Source organism: Periophthalmus magnuspinnatus, chromosome 23 (assembly GCF_009829125.3).
Source record: "Periophthalmus magnuspinnatus isolate fPerMag1 chromosome 23, fPerMag1.2.pri, whole genome shotgun sequence".
Taxonomy (NCBI): Eukaryota; Metazoa; Chordata; class Actinopteri; order Gobiiformes; family Gobiidae; genus Periophthalmus; species Periophthalmus magnuspinnatus.
The window spans coordinates 5,668,282-5,686,917 of NC_047148.1; the positions used below are offsets into that span (position 1 = coordinate 5,668,282).

Here is an 18,636-nt window from a genome sequence, read left to right on the forward strand (position 1 = left end):
AGCATTCGATGATACCATAGTGTCAAATGGAGGGCCTATTTAACTGTATTGGAGATCCAGTGTTATTATTCACAAATATCATAAACCTTTTCAATATTTATTAGGGATTAGCTCTACAAATTTGCCATATTAATCTTATGACCAAAAGTTATTTTCTGACAATATTTTTGGGTTGAATAATGGCACCACTTGCTATGGTGAAAATTTCACATTTGCTTATTTATGCTGATGGAGTAGATGTTTCATGTGGTTAGGTGCAATTACAAATATATTAACAATGTCAACAAATCCCCAATCTGACTATTAAACACCAAATACCACTATAAAATGCAGACTGGTCCTCCAGTCCTTTTAGATAAATCGTTAGTCTTGTCTGGCTATAGCCTTTGGGCATTATTAAGTGTGGTTTTTGGAGGAAATATTAACTTGAGATAATGTTGCATCTCATTTATATTGCACAGAAGAGTGCAATACTGTTTCCTCACTCACCAGTAAGAAGCCTTTATTTTCCATTAAGAGAGTTTGTGTTTACATTGTGACTGTAACTCTCCAATAAATAATCTTGAACAACACACAGATTTCAAAAGGTTATATAGATGGAAAGTGGCACAGCCTCCATTTATTTTATATGTGGCTGATATCACAACAATCACGGGTATAAAAAATATAGTGTGGTTGGAAATTAAAAGTACATTTAATAAAAAATAATATACACAACCAGGACATACTCATCAATGTGCTGATAAGGTGACATGTGTGTAAAGATTGTTTAGTCACTGAGCTCTTCCTCATCACTGAAGTATGCACTTTTTTTGATCCTGGGTTTCCTTGAGTCAGTGGAAGTGGACGGACCACCATCTTCTTTAGATGAAGCTGTTTGCCTTTTATGTTTCACCTCTTCTTCCTCTAAACGAGCTTGCTGAGGAAGCAGACAAAAAAAAAGATGAACAAATCTTATTTGGATATTTAATTCATATACAATCTTAAATAAAATCATATTACACCATATTGTCACATTGTTTTTTTCTAATAACAAAATGAAACAAATAAATAATAATAATAATAATAATAAAACTATTTCCATGGTTTTACCTGAAAGGCAATGGCTTGACTCAAACTGTCAAGAGCTGGATCTTCTCCCTCATCTTCACTTTCTGGTTCTTCCTCCCTGAAAAAATACAGTCAGTGAAAACATGTTATAGACGCAGTGTAAAGCTTTGTTATATTAACAAGCTCACTGCTGTTCATCTTGTGGCGGCTTTTTCTTCTTTTTCTTTTCTTTTTTCTTTGGTGGTTCCCTCTCACCAAGCATGTTCTTTGGGCATGCATAGCTTAGGTGTCCTGTATCCTGATGCATTGAACATACATAATAAACAATCAGTATAACACATATATCAGTATGAGTATTCAAATGGTTTAGACACTGACCCCACATTCATAACATCTGGACTTGTCTGTGTAGTTCCTTCTCCTTATAAATTCAGTTGCTCGTCCATTATCAACAGCGATACTTGCTTTAACTGTTCGACCAAACAACTGCAAGATTCAGGTAATAATGTTTAACCAACAAGACTGTTATTACACATTTAACTTGGCATCACTGACCTGTTTATTGTTGATTGCTCGTGTACAGTTATGGGCTGATTCTCTGTCCAGAAAGAGGACAAATGCTATACCTTTACTTCTTCGAGTCTCTTTGTCTTTAACTATTGTCACCCTATAATACATGACACTGCATTTCAACATATTAACAAACCACAAAAACAGTACCTCGATTCACACACAAACTAATAGCTGCCAGTGGTGCATACTTACTTGACAACTTTCCCATACTTGGTAAATAGCTAAAAAAAGAAGAAAAAGGTCAAATATTTTTTTCAATGTGACTTAACAACACAGCTTTATTAGTTGTTTACGGCATAATTTACCTTATGGAGATCATTGTTGGTGAGAGAGAAAGGCAAATTAGACACATACACTGTGCTTTTGCTTGGTGCCAATCCCCCACTCATGATGGAGAACAATGTAAAGCGTAATCCAGTTTTCATAGACTACGCATTATGGAAAGTTGGATCTAAGCACACGCTACAGAGTCGTACAAATGAAATTAGGGTTCTGATACAATAGAAAATAAATATCAAACGGTACGGTTTAAGCTAACAAAAACAAACCTGGACGCATTTTAACGACGTAACTGTAATCTGACACACAAAGATGACGTACATACAAGCACCACCGGGAAAGCTATGCTAACCAAATGATAGCGAAGAAACAGACTGGATTATTTTGCTTCTATGCGTCGCATATGAATAAATCTCTCTGGATGTACGTGCATCTTGTTAAAACCCAATCTAAGAACAATTGTCAAGCGGTCTGTGGTTTTCTTGAGTCTAAATACATCTGTTAACTAATCTTGTTAAACGAGCGATGCGTAGTAGCATGTAATGCATAGGCTAGCTCCTTAGCAATTGTCTCATCTGATTGTTAATGAAATAGAGATACAATTAATAATACATAAACACGGCAAATAGATAGGGCTATGCCTGTGTTTTTAAGCCTTTTACGTATGCTATGTTTTTCCCTTCAAGTGGAAAATTACTGACTTTCGATCATTTTTTTATTTTCTATTTTTTTGCAGATTGTGCTGAAGATACAATTGAACTGTTTTCTGTGCCATTGACACAAGAGAAGCAAAAGTAAGTTTACCCTTAAATATAGGGCATCTCAGAGCTGTTCTCAGTAATAATTTGATCTTTTCCTGTCACAACTAACTTGTTAGATTGAATGCTAGGATGTACATTATGACTACCTGACTGCAAATAACACATTTTTTTCTCCAGTGGCATACAGGAGAAATGACAGAAATGTGTATGATGACCGCTTTATAAATGAAAGACCGGTGAGTGTGTATTTTTTAATAAAATGGAAAGCCTACACCCTTAATATACAAGTTCCCTGCTTATTTGTTGTGTTGTTTAAGGGTCCATACCCTCGGGCAGCTGGTGCAGTGGAGAGAAGGGTCCCTTACAGACCAGAGGAAGATTATGGTCGCAGTGGTTATGCTTCTGAAGGAGCTCCTCGCTTTTTTCCAAATGGAGGTGGCCCACGCAATTACCATGGTGAAGACAGGGCCTACCATGCAGACAATGTTCATTTTCCTGCAGAGCGCAGGACAGGGCCAGCTTCAAGACGGGTGAGGATGTGAATTTAGCTTCAACAGAGACTGCTCCATCAAACCAGGTTGAATACCACAATTACATTATGATCAGTGATAATAAATATTTCTGTGGTGTGGTACGAAATCGCCAAACCAATAGCTATCACAAACTTTAGTCCCTCTTGTCACTAGTATTTTCATGTAAGAATTCTTCAGTGGTATATTCATATTGAGAACAGCTTTTTCAGATTGTGGACTGAAGCAGGATGACCCACCTTAGCACAGCAAATGAACTCTCATCCCAAAACGTAACACATTGACACAGCAGACTTATTTGCAATCAGTTGAATATTTTGTAAATATTGGCAGATATATGTTTTAATAAATAATAAAGATTACTGGGGTATACAGTATCAGATCTTTCCCTAAAGGAAATCTTCTTGACACAAAGTTTTGCTTTTTTTTAAGTTCTGCGATATATTATGGGGGGAGTTGCAGTTATACAAGCTTTGGTATTGTGTCTCAGCTTTAGGTTATGAAGGTAATACTTTATTGTCTTCTTTACGTCAAATTTCTCTTGTGATAGGGCAGCACACTCCTAACGCATCTTTAGAGTAGTAGCCTAAATGTGTGTGCCTAAATTTAGTCTTCAGTCTTAAAAGCCACTTTTATATTCATAAAATAAAATTCATCTATCCTCAAATTTCATAAATAATGAATTATCAATTAATCGGTTTATTGAAACACTTTTACTATTTTGTTTTAGCAGGAAGAATATCCCTACCCTGCTCAGAGAGTTCCCAGAGAAGATCCACATCCTGGAAGGACTTTAGAATTTAAGTAACTCATTTTAAAGTTATTGCTTGTTTTAATATTCAGTGTTTCATTCCATGTTTCATAAAGCAGTTGTCTTTTGTTATTATTAGTCTGGCCAGCAGGGGTCAGCCTTTCACATCCCCTGGATCACACCAGTCTTTCTTGGTTTTCTGAGGCCCACACTTCTACACGTGTGGGCCTCAGATGCCAATTCCAAACACATGTTTATCTTACAAGAAGCATAAATCACAGCCTCCATATTTACATTACAGGCAGTTGCTGTGAGTTCATAGCCCTAGTAGTGTATTATTTTATTTATTAATTGTTTTATGTTAATCCTGAAACAATTGAGACAACTGAGACATTTTGGCAACAAAGTCTGATCTATTGCTCAAAATTTTACTTTGTTTTTCTGCCTGATCACATGCTATGAGTTTTGCTAAAACTTTGTAAAAGATTAACTTGTATGAAGAATACAGTGGTAGAAAATGAAAATATGTTGTATTTCACCAGTTCTCGTGCACCTCCTCATACTGTAAGAAACCAGGGTATCTACCCTGCAGCAAGAGCCCTTCCAGAAAGTGGAGAAGACACATTGGTACAAGCCATTCTCAACCTTGACCGCGGGTAAGAACTATTTCTTGCAATGTAGTTTTAAAGTGAGGAGGGCAGTACTGTTTAAGCCATTTTTAGTCGTGTCCTTCACGTGCAACACAACAAACATTTATTGCTACTTGCATCACTTAGCAAATTGCATTGTAGAATTTTAACAAAATGGTTGGTATTACATACATACTGGAGATAGATTTGTAAGACACTGCAAAATACAAATTCAACATGCAAAAAATAGGCAGTATTGTTAGAATTGCTAGATGGCAGCATTGAGCTGTATTTACAAAATTTGTTCTAATGACTTTGCTTCTTTATTTCTTTTTTTAAATGGAAGTTTAATGGTGCAGTTATAGTAATGATGAAGATTTTTCTATCACTAATCTTTTTTTTATTACAACACAGTCCAAGTCTTTCTGTCCATAGTGTTATTTATCTTTATTTATATTCTCATTCTGATTTCAGGAGGAAGGCTGCTCAGTTCTCTGCTTCCATTAGAGAGCGCTCTCCAGTGCGTAGAGAGGTAGCCCGCTCCCCCCACAGTCGCTCCGGCTCCAGCGTCAGCAGCCGGGGATACTCACCAGACCGAGCCAAGAACCTGCCATTCCCAGCAGCACAAAGCAAAAGTATGAAAATGTCTATTGCTACAACTATTATTAAAGGTCCTATATTATGCAAAATTGACTGGGGTGAGAGTTAAGCCATGTGAAAATGTTGATACCTCCTCAAAAACATACCTGGAAGTCTGTTTTATTTCATTCACACATGTTTGAGTAACCCTTTATTATTAGTCTGTCTTCAAGACCAAAATGCTCTGCTCCACCTTGTGATGTCATCAAGCAGTAGTTTTCAAGTTAATGGCTACCTTTTACCTTTATTTCAGTAATGATTGGCAGTTCCAGGGCTGAAATCATCAAAATGATTCTAGTGAAGGTGTATGGAGTATTGTGCATTGCCATATAACATTACAAGGTGATGTTTGAGAAAAGAACTCAACCTAAATGTACAGGGCTTTTGTGTTAAACATGTGTGAATGAAATAAAACACAACTCCAGGTATATTTTTGATAAGGAAACAACATTATAACAGATCAGAAAATAGCCTAATATTGTCTTTTAAGTGTCCCTGAAGATGGTTTGGTTGTCAAAAAGTCAGCTGTAAGTAGATATTGTTTTAACTATCTTTTATTATCTCACATATTATTTTATTGAACTATTACTGCTCTTAGATGCCCTGGAGGTTTATTGCTTAACTTTAAATCTGAATCATAATTTAGATCTAATAATTTAAACCTAATTTTAATTCAAAAGATGTGCAAAAAAGTCACATAAGTTTATCTTCATACTGTTTATTTTGTCATCTAAAAACAACCCATTCACCGCAGTAATTGTTTTGTAATGAGAAATGATTTTATCTGACAGTCTGACACATTGGCTTTTCAGGTATGGACTCTACAGAAGGACATGCAGGTGTTTCTGAATACCTTTGGGGGGCGCTGTATACCCAACAGAGTGGACATGAAACTTTGGGTCGGTACATTGAACAATTAAATACCTAAACCTGGGTGAAAGCAACTTGATATGTCCCTACATTTTGTTCCTTAGTCGTCATAACTTATGTGTGTCTTGTAAATTAAAATGTTTATAGATTGTATTTCACCCAGGTCCAAAGTTTGTTACACCCATTTCTCATAAGTGCCTGGTAGAGCCCTTTTGGTCTTTTTAGCGGTGTATTTTAACCTTTAGAGCAGTCACTGTTTTGCAATTTGATAACAGACCATTTTCCATGTCCATGTGTTGTAGTGTATAGATAACAGGTTTGTCTGTTTGTAGTTGATAGTCTTTCCTTTACCTTTGCTACCATCTCCAGGGCTGGTAATCATCTCAAGATTTTCAAGAGTTTGTTTTTTTTTTTTTTTTCTAATTTAAAGTAAATGAATTATGTCTTCTATGTCTGCATTATATATCAAAACAAAACCAAGTTATTCAGCCCTACTGAAAACACAAGAAGCTACACTGAAAGATGACTCTAAAATAACTTTTTTTTTTTTTTTTGATCACACAGTGGAGAGGTGTGCTCCATTTACCACAGAGAATATATATAGCATACCGTATTATAATCTTATAATCCTTAAACTTAACCTTTTCACATTGCTGGTAACCTGAGGCGGTCAGAAAGCGTCTCTAACGCGCTCGGCAGCCGACCCGCCTCCTCCCAACTGACTGCCACTTTGTCAGGCTTCATAAAGATGCCACTGGGTCGTGTGGAGCAGAGAGGGGAGAGGTGTAGAGTGTCTGATGGATATTCCTCAAGTCAAATCGTTCAAATGGGGATGTTTTTCTTCTGTGCCCTGGCCCTCAAAGATCAGTTGTTCCTAGACAGTGAGTCTTCTTACGTCAATGCCTTAGATTCCAATGGGGAAGGTTGGGAGCCATTATGTTGAATGGAGGAATCACCCAATTAGGGATTTCATGTTTATAAATTTTAAAGTTGCAATTATCATGAGAGGAAATAACAATGTTACGACTATTCACCATTACTGACAGTAAAATCCTAAAATTACTTCCATTCAGACTTCCTTCTTATTAAAAATGTCTTTCTTAAAACAGACCTATTATGCAAAATTGACATTTCAGAGCTTTTAACCATGTTATAATAATTTCCAGTCACAGTTTAGTCACCCAAAGTTGAATTTGCAGTGATTTGTGCATGTTTGAGCAATCTTTAGTCTCTTATTTTCAAGCCGTCAACGCCAGTTCTTATTGGGAACTGCATTATTTTTATTTTTTTTTACTTTATTAAGTCATTTTACGTGGATATTGTGATTTAAAATGTCCAAATTCTTACATAATGATCCACAAGTATCATAATGGTAAAGTTATTGTAGTATAAACAGCCAGATAAAAAAAAATATAGTAAAAAAATTATAATAATAACCCACAATTTTTTGTATGAAATAAAATGAAACATTGTAGGAGAAGGGAGCCACTGGAGATGGTACAAATATACTTGTTGACTGTGTGGTTATTCTAACTTCAGGTACCTGTCTGGATTGTGGAACCAATGAACAGTTTCCCTTATACCTGACATCCAATCTACTCTTTCCTACACTATTAAATGATTTTATTGTTTAAACAGTTGTAATCATATTGTTGTTTTTTCTTGTCAGACAAAATTCCTGGGCTCTCAAGGGAAGGTTCACCACATAGTGCATCTCCAAGCAAGGTGAGACCGAAATATATTTAACTGATATATCTTATTGATATGCTATACTACTCTACACACAGTAATCTAGTTTAATTCAATAAATAAACTAAATATTTAATAGAAGTCAAAGTGATGCTCTGTGTTGCTATACAAGTTTGCAACCTATAGCTACTTCTAACTGTAAACTTGAGGCACTGCTGGTCACTTTACAGTCAAAATCATCTGGAACTTCTTTGGGCCCATCCTTTTAATAAGCGTTTAGTTGCATTGAAGTATGTTAATGGCTTTTAAAGTGGCACTCATGCAGAGCTTGAAAGCTGTGTAGCCTGTGCTTTGTTTACCTGTGGTGTAAGCAGACTTCAATCACTGGAGCTTGTAATGAAGTCAAAACAGATCGAATGTCGACAAAGTTGTCCCCTCAAAAGTGCTCTTTTAAAAACCTATAGGCATCTGCCACCTGTCATGGAGCTAGGCCCTTGTTGTACTGATACAATCTCTGTCTATACCAAGCAGTGGAAATGGCATCAGATGTGATTAGAGGCAGTTGGTGGGGCCGTGACCACCCAGGAGAGAGGAGAGTCTGTAACCCAAGTCTAAACTTTATCATTCGATCTTACCCACAAGCCTCAGCCTCCCGAGGGATCCTGTCAGCATGTGTTTTGGTCAGTTTGGTCCAATCAATGAACACTCATTTCCTTTCTTGGGCCAAAGTCTACTTGTTGCTAACTGTCAGTATAGACCTTTCAAGATGCAAGTGGCCTGTAGAAATAAACTATGAGTATATGAATGCAGTATCAGTACAGTCTTGCTATCTCGTCTATTTGTAAGTTGAAAATGAAACATAAAAAATACATCTGTTGTATAAAAGGGTTTAAAATGGTGATTGCAGCAGTGTGCATACTATACTAATATTATCAGAATTATACTAATAATTTGGCAGTGTATATCAAGGTATAATCATCAACTCCCGCCCCTGGCTTTTGAATACTCTAATTGTTGTTGAGATAGCCTACCTATAGCTGTACTACGGTAATCGCAGCAATGGTTGGCTTTACATTTAAAATACATTTAAAGTGTCACATTCATTTTTTATTTTATTTTTTTAATTACCCAGATCAAGTATAAAAAACAGTGCAGTCCTCAAAACAGTTTTTCCTTAAGCAGTGCCCTCCACAAAATCAAAGTCTGTGTTGAAAGATTCAGACCTGCCCCGCCCCGGCATACGCTGCTGTCATGTTTTAATGTATCCAGTGCTTCATTGTGTTTCTGGACTGGAGCATGAGCCTATAACTGTGGAGATAAAAGGAGTGAGTCGTGCCCCTCATTTGAGCTTTCACTAATGCTCCCCTCCCTCAGTTGCCCACTGAGGTGGAGCTGATTTGGGGCAGAGGAGACTAGAGGGTGGCCTGTTGGTGGAGCTCTGCAGTTACTCTAAAGGTCAAAATAAAGCTGTGTCTCCTGCTGCAGAAGGCTCTTTCTGGGTAATGGTAATGATGTATGTGTCATGAAGTGAGTTTATGGGGATAACATGCTTTAAACCCTACGATTCTCAAATTACTACTCTTTGACTTTTGAGCTGGGCCTCAGAAAATCAATACTAAAACTAATTGGACAGATTTGGACCTTTCATGCATAGTTTTAGAATGGTCTTGATTTATAACAAAACTAGTATAAAACCATACAATAAGATTAAAGAAAAAGAAGCTACCATTTCATATTTTTGGAAATAGTGCAGCACTGTACAAGGTAGTCTTTAACCCAGTTATTAATTCAATAATGGAAGTCGTTTAGTCTTGCCTGTTTTAGGTTATTGGTAGGGTTAGTTTTGGTCCACTAAATAAACCATATATTTTCTGTGTTGTTAAATTGTTGTGTTATAGAGTCATCCTCAAATACTGTCTATAAGCCTGCAGTGGTTTAAAATGCCCTGATCATATCCACTTGGTCTCCAGCAATTTGTAAGGCTGTTATCTTTCACTGATTTTAAACAAACATTTGGAAAGAATTGCAGTCTTTTCTTTTGGCTTTGATGAGAAGAGGAAGACTCAGTCCAACCTTATCTTGTTCTTAATGTCTTCAGTCGGTTATCAGTCTGAAAAATGCACTGCATGGAGATGAATTTGGGTATAGATAAAATATTGAGGTCAGCAAACTGCAAGAACCCAATTCACAACAAGATTAGAGGAAGCTTTGGTTGCATTAGTTCTATGCCTTGTGTAGAGTTTGTAGGGCAGCCTCAGCACAAGTGAAGTAAGAGACTCGGAGAGGACTATTTCCACTGTGTCTGGGAGATGAAGACTGACAAACTGGATATTTCACAGTGTATACGGTGGTTCTTTTCTGCAGGGAGTGAATCACAATAATAGGCTGGAGTTTTACGAGTTGTGCTTTCATTTCAAACTGGGCTTAGAGATGTACTATTGCCTGTAATTGCTTTCATCATTTATGTGGAGATTTAATATGACTTTGTCCTAGGTCCTTTTCCTGTCCTTAGAGTCGTCTTTAGCCATGCTTCGGCAATTCAGTGTTTTCTAGTCTTTTATTCAACTGCATGTACAGTGATCCAGGTTGGCCTAATTTCACTGATGCCTTTTTCATTCTTTGCAGTGCATAGCTTTCCAGTCCTGCTATTTAATAACTGATTCATTTGGGCAGCCTGTCTCAGCACTCGCAATTGACTCAACTGTCAAATCACTTTGCGCAACTTCCTCAGAAGCTTTAAAATTTTGGGAGATTTTTTCCTGTATCCATAACAAAAAAGTTAAATGAGATTTCCATCATAGCCTCGGATTATCTATACTTTTCTTTTCATTTTAAGCAATGCGTACTATAATCCCAGTGAAAGTGAATGGTTTATGGGTCGTGTCAGAACAGTGTGCTGACTAGTTGCTGAGTTCAGTCTTTCAACACTTATTGGTATGATACATCTCTTTTATAGCTGTTTTAATCCTCGATATCTGTTCATTACTTGTGTTTAAATGGTGAAATATTATTGATTTTATTGTGAAATCGTGTACACTTGTGTTTATTGACCTGTTTTAGGAGGAGAGCCATCTACCTGAAGCTGAACCAGAAGAGAAGGTGGCTGCTCCTGCCGTAAACCAAGAGGAGGTCCCGAAATCTACAGAGAGCTTTCTCGAGCGACGAGCCATGGCCATAGCAACGAAAGCCCAGGAGATTGAGAAGGTAACTGATGCCTGTGTGTGTGTGTGTGTGTGTGTGTGTGTGTATGTGTATGTATATATATATATATATATATATATATATATATATATATATATATATATACAGTGATCTCTACAGTGATTTGGATTGAATGTGTTAATTGACCATTTTCACTCACAGTCAGTGTACTTTTTAGCATTATTTTGGACATTACTGTATATATTTTGTTCCATTTTTTTTGTAGCCATGTTGGATGTTGTACACAACAACCAACATGGCTACTTCATGTCTTTAGAAAGTGTTTTGTCTTTAGTATTTTGCTTATAAAACTACCCAGAGCGTGTCACTTGCTCACAGTGGTCTCAAATGGAAAGATTTAACATTTACCATTTTCTCATTAAGTGGGCACAAGTGTAATGCCTCTCTATAAATGTCAGCCTGGTGCATGTATGGCATATACTGTAACCTGGGCATATTTTCCTGGTAACGTGTGTCTGCATTGAGTTTTTGACTCTCACATGAATTATTTTACTAGAACAGTTTTTACTGCAACAGCCACTTAAAACGTTCATAACAAGGCAGGAAATTAAGTTTCTTGACCATCGGCAACAGTGGTAGGTACATCTTAAAGGCCCTGTACCGGTATTTTTCTCATGTATTTGAGCAAAATCTGGCTTACCCCAGTACAGATAAATTGTATAAGCAGCTCTTGAGTCTGATAAAATAAGTCTGTTGCGCGATGTCTGCATCTACTTTTCATAAACTTTTGATATTTCATCATCAGGAAATCTGTTAGCTTACTAGTCGTTGTTAGCTTTGCCATCATAGCAAAAAACACTGTACTGACCTCTGAGAGCTGTGAAAAGCACTTATATACTGAATAATTAGGATGTTCAGAAAGCATAAGAGAAATAACATTGGACCACTGCAAAACTTGTATACAATTTTTACTCTTAAAAACATGAACTAGTCCATTTTACAACGCCTTTAATATTCTCTATTGCTTTCTCTATTTCTCTTACCACACAGATATTGGTTGGAGAACAAAACTGTTTAAATGTCTGGCAGTACAGCTAATGAAACAGGCTCCATAAAGAAACACACAAAAGCTTTCAGGGGGAACAATGGATAATAAGCATTGTAACCAAGAGACAAAACCAGTCGAGTTTGAATAAGTATAGGTTTGTGTTTAAATTTGGGAGGTCGAGCACTTAACAGAGCAAAACCACCTCAGGCAGTAGGTTCAGTTCTGCGCAGTTATCTAATGAAAGCCATTCCTGCACCAGTGAGCACCACCGCTGCTTTACTGGGACCATTAAAGCTGAGCCAGCTCTGCCCTGGAGCACGCACTGGGCCCTCTCATCGAGCTGCACCACAGAGCACCCCAAAGCCTATAGGCCATTATAACTATGCTGCTGACGCTGCATCTCCTTGTGCGTTTTATAGCCTGTGTCTTTACCCCATCTGTGTCTCCTTTCAGTCTTTGTACAGGCCGCACCACACAACTCCTACAGTTTGGCATTTGCTCAAAAGTGATGCTCTAATTATTCACAGATACCAAATTAATTGCACATCATTTATTGAATGTGTGTGTGACTTCAGAAATGGAGCATAAAATGAGCTCTTAAATGTTAAATCTTTTTGGAAAAAGCTATATGTTTGAGGATTTTAAATGTTAGGACTGAAACTGAGGCTGTTTGCCTCTGTAGTTTTCTTTTCCACTGCACTTCACTGAAACCAAATCTGCAAATGCAAAGAAATGTTCCCTTCTACAGTCAAAGTCTATCACATGTCAATCTCTTTTACTTGAATTGACTTGCACAACTCTCAGTGGCTTTTAAAAGTATTGAGTCGTGTCAAGAATTCACATGGTTTGGCACTTGATAACATCCAGCATGGTCCAATGTATTTTTTCCCATTTGTAAATTTACAACTACTGTAGTATTCCTACTATTTCATGTTTGTGATCTGGTTTAGCCTTTTTAAGGCCAAACAAAGACAAAGAGTAGTTATTTTCTGGATCAAGGTCAAAGGTCAAAACTATAGCACATGTACACATAAGCAGATACACTGCTCCAAAGTGCTGAACATGTCCAATAACACTGCATGCACGCATGATAAAATGATGAAATGAGAAATTTTAAATAACTGGATGAATGGTGTCATGCCTTTTCATATGTTAGACTTGGTTTGGTCCTGTTCTAGTTCTTGTTCAGTCCTGATCTAATCCAGGTTTAGCTCTGTGTTTAGTTCTCACGTAGTTCCAATTTTCATGTGATTTTGATGCACGTGTGAATGTACCCTTACAACAATCCTTCACTTTGTTGCATTTATTTTAGTTACAGCCATCTTTCCAATGCTGTGTTTGTGTTGCAGTAGGCCATAAGCACTCATCATTCCCCAGCCACTTTGAGCAGTGTCAGCCGATGTTTGGGTTGGTGTGCCCCAATCTGGTCTAGCCATCTCCTCTGTTGCACACGGCCCCAAACACCGAGCCCAGTAGCTCTAAAAGCACACTTGGATCATGTCTTATGCACTTCTCATAGATCACAGACCAGGCTTTCCATCATCAGTGGGACCCGGGCTGGCTATATTCGCCCTCCATGTTTGTGTAGCTAAGTGAAATTGGCCGCTGAAATTCAACCTGAACCCACTCTCTCATTGTCAGGGTTGACTTTGGCTGTGGTACAGACCATGGGGCCAAGTGAGTGACAAGGCAAAGAAGGATATTATGTTGTACTCTTCATAGCCAGACCTGTGATACAAAAGGAGTTTTCTTTCATTTAAAAATGAATATGGTTTGTGCAATGTATTAAGATTAATACAACTCATATGAAATTGGCAAGAAATCAAGTTCCCATAGGAATAAGAAAGTATTAATATTGATTGGAACCAACAAGCGTAAAAATCTAAAATGGTTATAAAGGGAAAATCCCATTGCCTTTAGCCATTATAGATTGCACAATTTTATTATAAATTTTACTTTGTTCAGCTCTCATGGGTTCTTGGTTTTAACTTTGAGTAAAATTAGTTGAAATATAAGACTTAAAAAATCGGTTCTAAACAGTATTGTATTTATTCATGGCTATATCAATTCATGAAAACAAATGCATTTGGTGAAAGATGCTCTGATTCTTGGACATCTCCACCCAAAGTCTGTAGTACAGGTCGTTTCCTTCCTGATTGGATAACAAGGGAGGGATCAGAGGAAATGTGTTCGCAATACAGGAAGTACATTTTCAGCACATTGTTAATTATAAAAAGCTCTTGTGCATATTTCCTCAAGTGCCCTGATTAGAAATCTCACGCAAAAGCTGTGTTGACAAATTATTAAAGTTTATTTTATGTTAACTATTTTTACCACAATGATTTTAAATAAGTAAGTACAATGTTTTGTCGCTACCAATGATATTATGAATTTTACATCACAGTTATACGAAAGGAAATTGTCTGTATACAAGCTAGGAAAACATCCACAATATGATTATAGCTTGGCGCCACTTTTGGACCTGTAGACTACACATTTAGTTCTTCTATAATTGTATTGTGCTCAGGTTCAGTTTATAAATACAGCTTGTTTTTGGTTGTGACATTTTGTGGAAAAACTTCTCCTTCCCAGTGTAGTTGCAGCCAGTGAGCTAATCTCCCCTGGCGACTTTCTAATCATTATTATTCATTACAGTGGTACTTTTGGGCAGCACTGAATTTGGAAACTATTGTAGAGTTAAAAATGTGTGGCACTGGATCTTTATTTGTGATCCCTACTTCATACCACCAATTCTAACTTTACAAGGAACATTGCAAAAAGGCTATAAATAAACTGGAAATGTAGACGTACATAGCATTGGAGTTTGTGGAGTGTGTTGGTATCTTGTGAATGCCTGAAACTCACCCTTGCGTCTCCTAGTCTTAAACAAACAACAATCACGCATAACAACCATCAGTAAATGTACCTTAGCTTTTTAAGAATAGTGACACGCTTGCATAGGAAAATATAGTTGTCTCATATTACTTCTAATTCAGTTTGTATAGCTAATTCATAGATAGATAATTGTTCCAAAGCTGACATGGAGTAGATTAACAGAAATGTGGTTTTCATTTTGGACCTCCATTAAACGCCACTGACCACCAAAAACACAACTGTGAAAGTGGAAGAGGTTTCTCGCCTCTGATCACATAAAAATGGTGAACTAAGAATGTGATTTGAACTGCCAAACTTATGGTTTTGGGATGATTTTACTGGTTGGCTCAACAATGTACATTAAGAAACACTAAAATAGTTTCAATCTTTCTCATTTTCTAAGATCAGTCTTTCGTCACACTAATTGCATTGAAGTCATTAGAGAACCTTGTCCACTATCATGACCAAGGAAATAACTCTCTGAATAGAAGACTATAACAGGTCATTATTATTACCACATCTGTTTCCAATCTGGTTAGTTTTGCTATTTTGCAAATCAAACTGCATTGCGTGGCAGAACCAGACTCATTTATTTTATTAGACATTTGAGACTGTGTGAAATAGCAGCTCCTACAAGCTTTCCTCTACCAACTCCTCATTGTCTCTTTTACGGCTGTTAGTAGGCTGCGAGCCACCTCTAAAATGTATTTTACAGCATCTCAGGCTACAGTGTCCTATGTAAAAGTCCTCATTAAATCCCCAAAGAAGAAATGTTTATCATTTAACACTTCACAACCCACCTTAACACCAGGGTAAACAGCCGGTGCAGGAGTATTCACAGCCAGGTGTCAGGTAAAACAAGAAGGAAACTAGTTCTCATAAAAAGATTCAAGAGTTTGAACTTAAAAAGCACTGGTCATCTTGACATTGTACTTTTTTCTCTCCAGGTGTACCGGCAGGACTGTGAGACTTTTGGCATGGTGGTAAAGCTGCTTGTCGCTAAAGACCCTAACCTAGAAAAACAACTACAGGTTCCTCTCAGAGAGAACCTGGGGGAGATACGTGAGCGATGTTTGGAGGACCTTAAACAGTTTATTACGGAGTTGGATGAGGTGACCCGACAGCCTGAGCCAGTCTGTGACTCTACCACTCCCACCACTACAGCCCTCACCAGCCATAAGCTCAACAAGACTGGACTCAATCACAGCTCTTCTTTTTAAGGATCGAGATGTTGTCACTACAAATCATATGTTTGATAAAGTTTCTACGAACAGTTTTGGTCTTCATTTCATTTTCTCCGTGGACATAATTTGTAAGGGAAAATGGTTTGTTCTTTGCATTTGGTCGTGACATCTACCTTGCTGGAGATTTGGGGGTGACTGAGTATGTCGGCAAATTGGGGGAATACAATTGAGTGTTTGTCTTTATTTCTTTTAATAAAAAATAAATCTTGTGTTTATTTTTATTATAAAAAAAATTCATCCTCATTTAGCTTCAGAAATTGAATTTTTTTTTTTTTCTCATAGAAAATGTATGTATTGATTATCATTCATTGAGGAGATCTGAAAATATACATATATAGATGCAGTGTTTTGTGGAAATAAACAGTATTAGACTGTAGACTAAAAGTCTACACATTCAATACAACACTTCAAATTCAGTATGAAGTGATCAGGTAAATTGATTTACTCAGCGCAAGAAGAAGGTCACACATGTCAAGACGTTTTCAAGTTTGTTCTGTACATTTTATACAATGGCTGTCAATCAGCGAAGTTTAAACAATTGAAAGACATTTTTTTGGAAACTGAAAATGTATTCTTTCATTTCGTTTTTGTTTTTTTTTTTGCTTGCTTGAAAGAAAATCTAACCCAGGACCTGACTGTTTAAATACTTTGTGTTTTTACATAAAAACTTTAAAAGTAAAATAAAACAATTTATGGAGGTTTTCTATTTTGTTTACTTTCTTTGAAAGCACCTAGATTTGCCACTAACAATTGTTTTCATAACTGATTAATCTGCTGATTATTTTATCAGTTGTTTAATTGGTTGATTAATTAGCTGTTTAGATTATGAAAAGCCCCCAAATATGAGAAATCTGAGATATATACAAGCACCATCACACAGAAATTGATGAGTCAAAAAATATTTATTACAAGCATCCTTACATCACAAAGCTATTAGCAAGTTTATGGCAAAGCAAAGGGAGTGAAACTGGGAAGAACATGGAAAATTACTAAAATTGGTTATGCACATCAGTGTTCTAATTATCATGGCATTAATCATGACTGTTGATGTTTTATTGGTAATAATGAGTTTGTTTTTTGTTTATTTTTTTGTTTTTTTTTACCACACATACAAAAATACTCGTATTCAAACTTTTAACTTACTATGTACATTTTCAGTTTGTTCCGTTATTCATTAAATAATTGGTTAGTTTTTATAGTATAGTTTTCTACATTTGTGGAAAATTGTGTTTCCTTAATATAAGCAAGTATATTGCTTTAAAATATGATTACACAGCACAGATTTGTAGAATAAACAAAATACTGAAATGAAAAATGTCTTCACTTTGCCAGGTTTCCTAAAATACCTGTCCATGTAGTGCTAAAATTCAATAAATCCCATTATCTATACAAATTTACAATGTCCAGATGCTATTTCCATCAGTCAGTAGATCTGGACCAACATGTGATAAGCAAAATTTCTTAAAGCAGTAACACAAATGAGCTTATAATAAACACACATTAGAACTGTGTAAAGCAGTTGCTCAGACAATTGTCTATTTACTATGGAGTGCAATGCAGTCTAAGCTGTTAGGAAATGATGCAGTTTTTAGACCGATGACTCTTTCTCCGGTGGCTATGTGAGCCGTGGCTCTGTGGAGACAGGGCTGTTACTCTTGTGGGATAGTCCTCTGCATAGTATCTCCCCGCAGGACGGGGCTGGGGGATTGGTTGTCCCAGGAAATATCCCTCTTCCTCAGAGTCTGAGTCTGAAGAAGAAGAGCATGTAGAGCACCAGTCATCTTCATCCTCTCTATAGAGTCCCATAAAGTGTTCAGTCCGCTGGTCTCCTTTTGAGTGTCCCTGAAGCATGTAGTCCGACTGTGTTTGGGAGAAGGCCAGGGGCAACCTTTGTGAGGGGTGCTGCACCAACATCCCCCCATGCCGGGGGTCTGCCAGTTGCTGTTGAGGGTCAAAGTATCTTTGTGCTTTATCCAGTGGCACCATGTGAAGGGCATTGTCTGAGCGGGTTTTGCGGCTCTTGTGGTGTCTGCCTGGTCGGTGCTGTTTGCTGCGTCCATGGTGGCTGGTTGGACGGTTTCTTTCTCGGCTCATTTCATCAGTGCGATACATCCTTCGTTGAGGCCTCTCACTCATGGGATGTTTCCTAATGTTGACATCATACTCATATCCATTATCCACAGTGTCCTCAGAAAAGGTGACCACCTGAGGAGGCCTGGACTGAGACTTGCTCCTCCTGAGTGCTGGAGCATGAACAAATGAAGGAGATAGGACCTCAGAGCGGGGAGACAGGGCTCCTCTCATCGCCATTGCCACTTCTTCATCTGCAGTGACTTTCTCCAGGTTCAGGTTGAGCGAATTGTTACTGTGATTAAGATGAGAGGAATTGAAGGTTCCCATGTTGCTCATCTTCTCACAGTCATCTGGCATCAACAGGTTATCCTGGATGGCTTGAAGAGAATACCGCACTGGCCTGTCTCTTCCTTCTGCATCCACTGAAGCACCTGAAAGAAGGAATACACTATCAAAATATGTTC

The 18,636-nt window shown here is 37.3% G+C and overlaps 3 protein-coding genes across 7 annotated transcripts in view; 1 reads left to right on the forward strand and 2 right to left on the reverse strand.

The window, feature by feature from the left end:
- Positions 1–622: 622 nt before the first annotated feature.
- On the reverse strand, positions 623–2,202 carry zcrb1 (zinc finger CCHC-type and RNA binding motif 1). The gene is made up of 7 exons (XM_033989627.2): positions 1,929–2,202; positions 1,816–1,844; positions 1,606–1,717; positions 1,429–1,536; positions 1,239–1,348; positions 1,093–1,168; positions 623–919 (listed from the first exon to the last, which is right to left on the reverse strand). The coding sequence occupies exons 1-7, from the start codon at positions 2,046–2,048 to the stop codon at positions 770–772; spliced, it is 705 nt and encodes a 234-aa protein (XP_033845518.1). The 5' UTR covers positions 2,049–2,202; the 3' UTR covers positions 623–769.
- On the forward strand, positions 2,199–16,969 carry pphln1 (periphilin 1). Of its 4 annotated transcripts, none has more exons than XM_033989385.2 (11): positions 2,199–2,325; positions 2,639–2,696; positions 2,841–2,899; positions 2,981–3,193; positions 3,924–3,997; positions 4,487–4,600; positions 5,048–5,208; positions 6,025–6,111; positions 7,752–7,807; positions 10,832–10,975; positions 15,803–16,804. In XM_033989385.2, coding segments are annotated over exons 2-11 (1,182 nt in total). In that variant the 5' UTR covers positions 2,199–2,325; positions 2,639–2,695; the 3' UTR covers positions 16,076–16,804. The 4 variants fall into 4 exon arrangements, with proteins under 4 accessions (XP_033845276.1, XP_055087898.1, XP_055087896.1 ...); XM_055231921.1 differs by having other exon boundaries at positions 2,225–2,325; positions 3,927–3,997; positions 15,803–16,269; XM_055231923.1 differs by lacking the exon at positions 6,025–6,111 and having other exon boundaries at positions 2,207–2,325; positions 15,803–16,969.
- A 17-nt stretch (positions 16,970–16,986) lies between these two features.
- prickle1b (prickle homolog 1b) overlaps positions 16,987–18,636 on the reverse strand; it is a 31,066-nt gene continuing 29,416 nt past the window's right edge. For both annotated transcript variants that reach the window (XM_033989384.2, XM_055231920.1), the window contains exon 8: positions 16,987–18,603. In XM_033989384.2, the coding sequence (XP_033845275.1) occupies positions 17,669–18,603 (935 nt within the window). In that variant the 3' untranslated portion in view covers positions 16,987–17,668. The remainder of the gene's footprint in view (positions 18,604–18,636) is intronic.

What these genes read in the sequence shown, in the direction of transcription:
- pphln1 (XM_033989385.2), top strand. An exon ending in GGAAGGACTTTAGAATTTAA is followed by an intron (nt 3,998 to 4,486) that starts GTAACTCATTTT and finishes GTATTTCACCAG; the next exon opens with TTCTCGTGCACCTCCTCATA. An exon ending in ATTCTCAACCTTGACCGCGG is followed by an intron (nt 4,601 to 5,047) that starts GTAAGAACTATT and finishes TTCTGATTTCAG; the next exon opens with GAGGAAGGCTGCTCAGTTCT.
- zcrb1 (XM_033989627.2), bottom strand. Translation starts at nt 2,048, where the DNA reads ATGAAAACTGGATTACGCTTTACATTGTTCTCCATCATGAGTGGGGGA. An exon ending in CCGCCACAAGATGAACAGCA is followed by an intron (nt 1,169 to 1,238) that starts GTGAGCTTGTTA and finishes GTATTTTTTCAG; the next exon opens with GGAGGAAGAACCAGAAAGTG. An exon ending in GTCAAGCCATTGCCTTTCAG is followed by an intron (nt 920 to 1,092) that starts GTAAAACCATGG and finishes CTGCTTCCTCAG; the next exon opens with CAAGCTCGTTTAGAGGAAGA.